The 4,986-nt window shown below is 33.3% G+C and overlaps 1 protein-coding gene across 1 annotated transcript in view; it reads left to right on the top strand.

The window, feature by feature from the left end:
• Positions 1 to 4,220: 4,220 nt before the first annotated feature.
• LOC107740073 (striatin-like) overlaps positions 4,221 to 4,986 on the top strand; it is a 60,688-nt gene continuing 59,922 nt past the window's right edge. The window contains exon 1 of the mRNA XM_016552353.1: positions 4,221 to 4,238. Coding sequence (XP_016407839.1) covers positions 4,221 to 4,238 — 18 coding nt within the window. The remainder of the gene's footprint in view (positions 4,239 to 4,986) is intronic.

The following is a 4,986-nucleotide window of genomic DNA, read 5'->3' as shown; positions in this document are numbered from 1 at the left end:
ATATACATATTTAAAAAATATATAACATATGAAATATATATATATATATATATCATTTGAGACATTTTCATTGTACATAAATATTGTGTGCAAAAAAGTTGTTTAAATATTGTTTTAATATATCAAACAACACAAATCATCTATCATCTATATCTAATTTTATTATATATATATATTGCTTTCATTTTGCCAGCAGATTTAGCAAAGACAAACTATCACATTTAAAATGTGAAAATCTAGTTCCTTGTTTTGGGTCTTTCCCCCACACAGTCATTATATAATACATCATCTACAGTAATGCACATAATATTTCAGCTGTTTCAGTGTAACGTCTAGTGAAAGATCTAACGCATCACATCTAAAGTGAACAGTTTTGCAATTAAACAGTAAAATTCACTCATGCTAAAGGATAAAACAAACCCGAGAGAGAGAGAGAGAGCTTCAGAAGGGCCACACACTTGATGAGGATGATGATGATCACTTTCATGTTCTTAATGTTGTTTGCTAATTGTGAAGTGAAACGCCCCATAACACATTATAGACGTCAGGAAGCACTTAAAGCAGAAGCTGATGGAGCGTTTACATCATCCACACACAGCGGCTCATTTAAGCTGCAGTCCCATTAAAGAATCATGTGTTCTTTCTGAGGACCCCCAGGGATGGTTCTGAAATATTCATTCATCTTCTGCACATGAGAATGTATCTGTGGTCACCTGACACGCTCGCTGAGGCATGCTGGGAGCGCTGATGTCACTATGTTTCCCGAAGTGCACGAGTGAATTATTAATGTGTCCTGCTGTCCTCCGCTGTGTGTGAGTCAAGGTCAGAGGTCACTGAGATGCTGTTTGTGTTTCTTAGGATAAAATGTCCATGAAAAAAAATAGCACTTTCGGAACAAGTTTGATTTATTTTGGGGAAAAAAAAAAAGTAAATAAAAACTGGTGTAGGAGATTTGCTAGGAAATTTCACCAATCATTTCAAAGAAATGGCAAGTAACACTGAATTAAAGATGCAATTTTAAAGTAAAAGTATCTTGTAAAACATACTAAAATAATCTTTATTTACAACTTTGGGATTTTGAATTATCTGCGTCTAGAATGGACTGCAAACTAAATTTAAGTCAAAATAAATCTACAGTTGTTATAGATTTATATTTCCAGCCGAATATAGTATTGTATTTTTACTGCAGTTACAACTAGTGTTATTTTAGTGTTTTTTATATATACAGTAATTGTTATAGTATTTAATAATGTTTGAATTAGCATTTATTTTTATTTTCAGTGTTCATTTCAATTTTAGTTTTAGTAATTTTGCTATGTGCATTAAAAAATATATAGTTTTTTATATTTCTATTTAGCTTAATTTTATTTCAGTTTTAGTTATTTTGTTTAGCTTAGGCAGCTTTTCTCATTTTCTCATTTCTAGTTTTTCATCTTAAATGCATTTAATTTATTTAACTTTTATTGCAGTTAGCAAAATCATTTTAATAAATATTTGGGTATATACTGCTGTTATTTATTTTTTGTGTAACTTAATATGTTTGGATTTGAAATGATCAGCCTAATTTATATTCTCATTGTTTTGTGCCAGAAAAAAACTCACTGATTCTTAAAGGGGTCATATGATGCGATTTCAATTGTTCCTTTCTCTTTGGAGTGTTACAAGCTCTTGGTGCATAAAGAAGATCTGTAAAGTTGCAAAGACTAAAGTCTCAAATCCAAAGAGATATTCTTTATAAAAGTTAAGAGTCAACCACTCGTTCTATCTTTCTATCTATCCATCCATCATCTATATATCTATCTATCATCTGAACAACTATATCTTGGTATCTACCTGCATCTGAAAATTATTTGTGAAACAAAGCATCAAAATATTAAAATGGTGCTTTTCAGTTGTTGTACAGAACAGGACTCGCTGTCGAGTAACACACACTCCATGACTCAGATGTAATCACTGTGTGAAGAACAGCCCCAGAGATGTGCTTCTGCTATCAGAGCATCGTACTAATCTACATCCTCCAGCATCCGCAGTAACCCACCATGAAACGAGCAGCTAAATAATCCTCATTACCAGAATCAGACACCCAAATTAAACTGACCCTTTCTGCTCATATGAAGTGAATTCACTCCTAAATCTTTAAATATGCCCACAGGTGAAACTCCAGTTACTAGAGAATGAAGCTCATCTCATCTCTGAACATAGGAGCCGATCGCAGCACAAGAGCGCCACCTGCAGGCTGATGCTTTAAGCAGAGAAGTAACATTTTTTCCTATTTATTCACTGGCACCTCTCCTGTCCATGTTGAGAGAAACTTTTGGTGTGAAAGAGCTTTTACAGTTGCCAAAAATATAACTTTTTTTTTTTGTTAAAAATAAATAAGCCCAGCTCAGGTGACAAAGTAACACAAAAGTAATGTAATGCATTACTTTCCATAAAAAGTAACGCAATTAGTTATTTTATGGAGCAATGCAATATTGTAATGCATTTTTACTTCTTAAAGTAGCTTTCCCCGACACTGCATAATACTGATATGCATACTTCACATTAAATTAGACGCTGCATATGCAGAACTGCATAGCGTTGTTCAAATAAACTTAAATTAAATAATTTTGAAGCATTTTCAAGGTTCCTAGCACTGGCATGAACCCTGTACACGACCCATGTTTACATTACAGTACAAAACTATTCTAGGTTGGTAATGAAATTGTGTAGGTGTTCAGCGACATTTGTTTTGATAGGATTTAAAGGGATAGTTCACCCAAAAATGAACATTTGATGTTTATCTGCTTACCTCCGGGGCATCCAAGATGTAGGTGACTTGGTTTTTTTTTACTCTCCTAGATTTTGTTACCATTGCCATGCATTATAAGACTGACAGACTGTAACGGTTTGTAAACACTGTTCGGTTTCTGGCACAAACCGATCGTTTCGTGTCTTAGGACATCAATGTGTCGTCACGAGCCGCAGGGTTTAATTTGGATTTGTCTGTGCTTGTTTTTTTTACTCTCCTAGATTTTGTTACCATTGCTATGCATTATACAACTGACGGACTGCAACGGTTTGTGTTAAAAATCATCAAATGTGTTCTACTGAAGAAACAAAATCACCTACATCTTGGATGCCCCGGGGTTAAGCAGATAAACATCACATTTTCATTCTTGGGTGAACTATCCCTTTGATGTTTTAGATTTGGGATAGATTTAAATATGGAATTAAGGTAGAAATGTTGCAAATTGTAGTCTTATTCAGTTTGGTGTTGAACTGAAGTTCAGTTGTTTTGAAATACGTAAACGTGCAAATTGGTATGTAGTTTTGATGGAGGTTGTGTCTAATAGAGAAAAGAATTGATGTAATTTGAAAGATGTAGTCATTGAATGCACGTTGTGCCAAAGCAACGATAAATGATCCACAGTAGCCCACATAGATGCTGTTGTGCATTGATTCGTTTTCACCAAAGTATTGAGAAATAGGTCTTAAGTCACTAATATATTGGGTTAATCACAAAAGTAGACTTCCTGTTTGAAAAACACTTTTGCATCACAATTGATGCAACAAGAAAACAAAAGCTCATTACTGACACTTTAAAAGTTCACTTTTATCTTCAAAATGGTAATTAAATGCCGTTATAAATAAACTTGCTGTGCTTTAACATGGCACATTAAAGACAATACTTTGGAAAATCAAATAAGAAACCCAAATGCAACAGTGTGCAGCATCAAAGATAAACAAAATCCTTTATTTTTCATCACCACATGATTAACCAACGAAAGTTTGACATTCAGTTTTATTAGTCGGGCATATCGGAGGACGCTTCTGCAGCACAGGAATGAACAGACGTCGCTCTCTAGTGACCGATGCACGGATTAAAGACATGTTATTACTCCATTAAAACACACAATAGAAAAGAATAGTATATCTAAAAAGCTAACATTATGTACACAGACTTAAATATTTAATCACAGTTCAATGAAGTAAATGAGACTTCTTGGACCTGCCAAACCCCCCCGACGGCGTCTGGACACGTCACCTGTTATTATTACAGTGTCCGAACATCTCCTGTGAAGCGTACGTCATGTAGATGAAGCCGTCTTCATCTTTATGGTCTTTATAGAGCTGAGCCATGGTCAGAGACATGCTGGCGATGCCAGAGTTATTGATCAGCAGGTAGAAAGCTTGAGTGGGCATCAGGGTCATTCTATTCCTGAGAAACCAGAGCAGACATGAGGAAAAGCCACAGCGTGAGAAAGCGCTTAAATCCAGCCAGGTGACGATCAGCTGACGCCTCGGCAGATTCTTCAGCGCTGTTCACAGGCACTTACTACCAATACTAGTGCAGTATGCAGAACATGGGCAGTATGGGAAACACATGAAGTACACATGACCAGTATTATATGCTCCATCATCTACTAATTCTGCATGCATAGCGTAGATTTAAATATATTAAAGTTTCACATTTTTTTGGCTAATAAAATATTAGTCAAATCATACATTATACACTACATTTTATATATTTCGAGTTAGTAAGATATTTTTAAGAAATAATTTTATTTAGCATGGATGCATTAAATTAAGTGACAGCAAAAGACATAAAAACATTTGAAATTCTATGAAAAAAAAAAAAAAAAAAAAAGTTTACACATGATTATTACTTTTCACATTACGATAAAAAGTTATTTTGTTATTTAATTGTATTAATGTTTAATTATTGTATTAACGTTTCACATTCATAAATTAAATGCACTAATTTATGACATTCTAATGCATCAAATCTACACATGATTTATATATTAATTTTCACATTTACAGAACATTAATACAATAAAAAAATTATTCGTTATAATTTAATCGTATTAATATTTAATTTTTATGAATGTGAAAATCTACACTACATATATAGATTTCTTCATATTAAGTTTAATTCACAGAATCTTAATACAATTTTATAATAATCTCTCTCTCATATATATATATATATATATATAAAAA

This window comes from Sinocyclocheilus rhinocerous, unplaced genomic scaffold (genome assembly GCF_001515625.1).
Source record: "Sinocyclocheilus rhinocerous isolate Xijiao unplaced genomic scaffold, SAMN03320098_v1.1 scaffold1186, whole genome shotgun sequence".
Classification (NCBI taxonomy): Eukaryota; Metazoa; Chordata; class Actinopteri; order Cypriniformes; family Cyprinidae; genus Sinocyclocheilus; species Sinocyclocheilus rhinocerous.
This window is presented reverse-complemented; position numbering and strand designations above follow the sequence as displayed.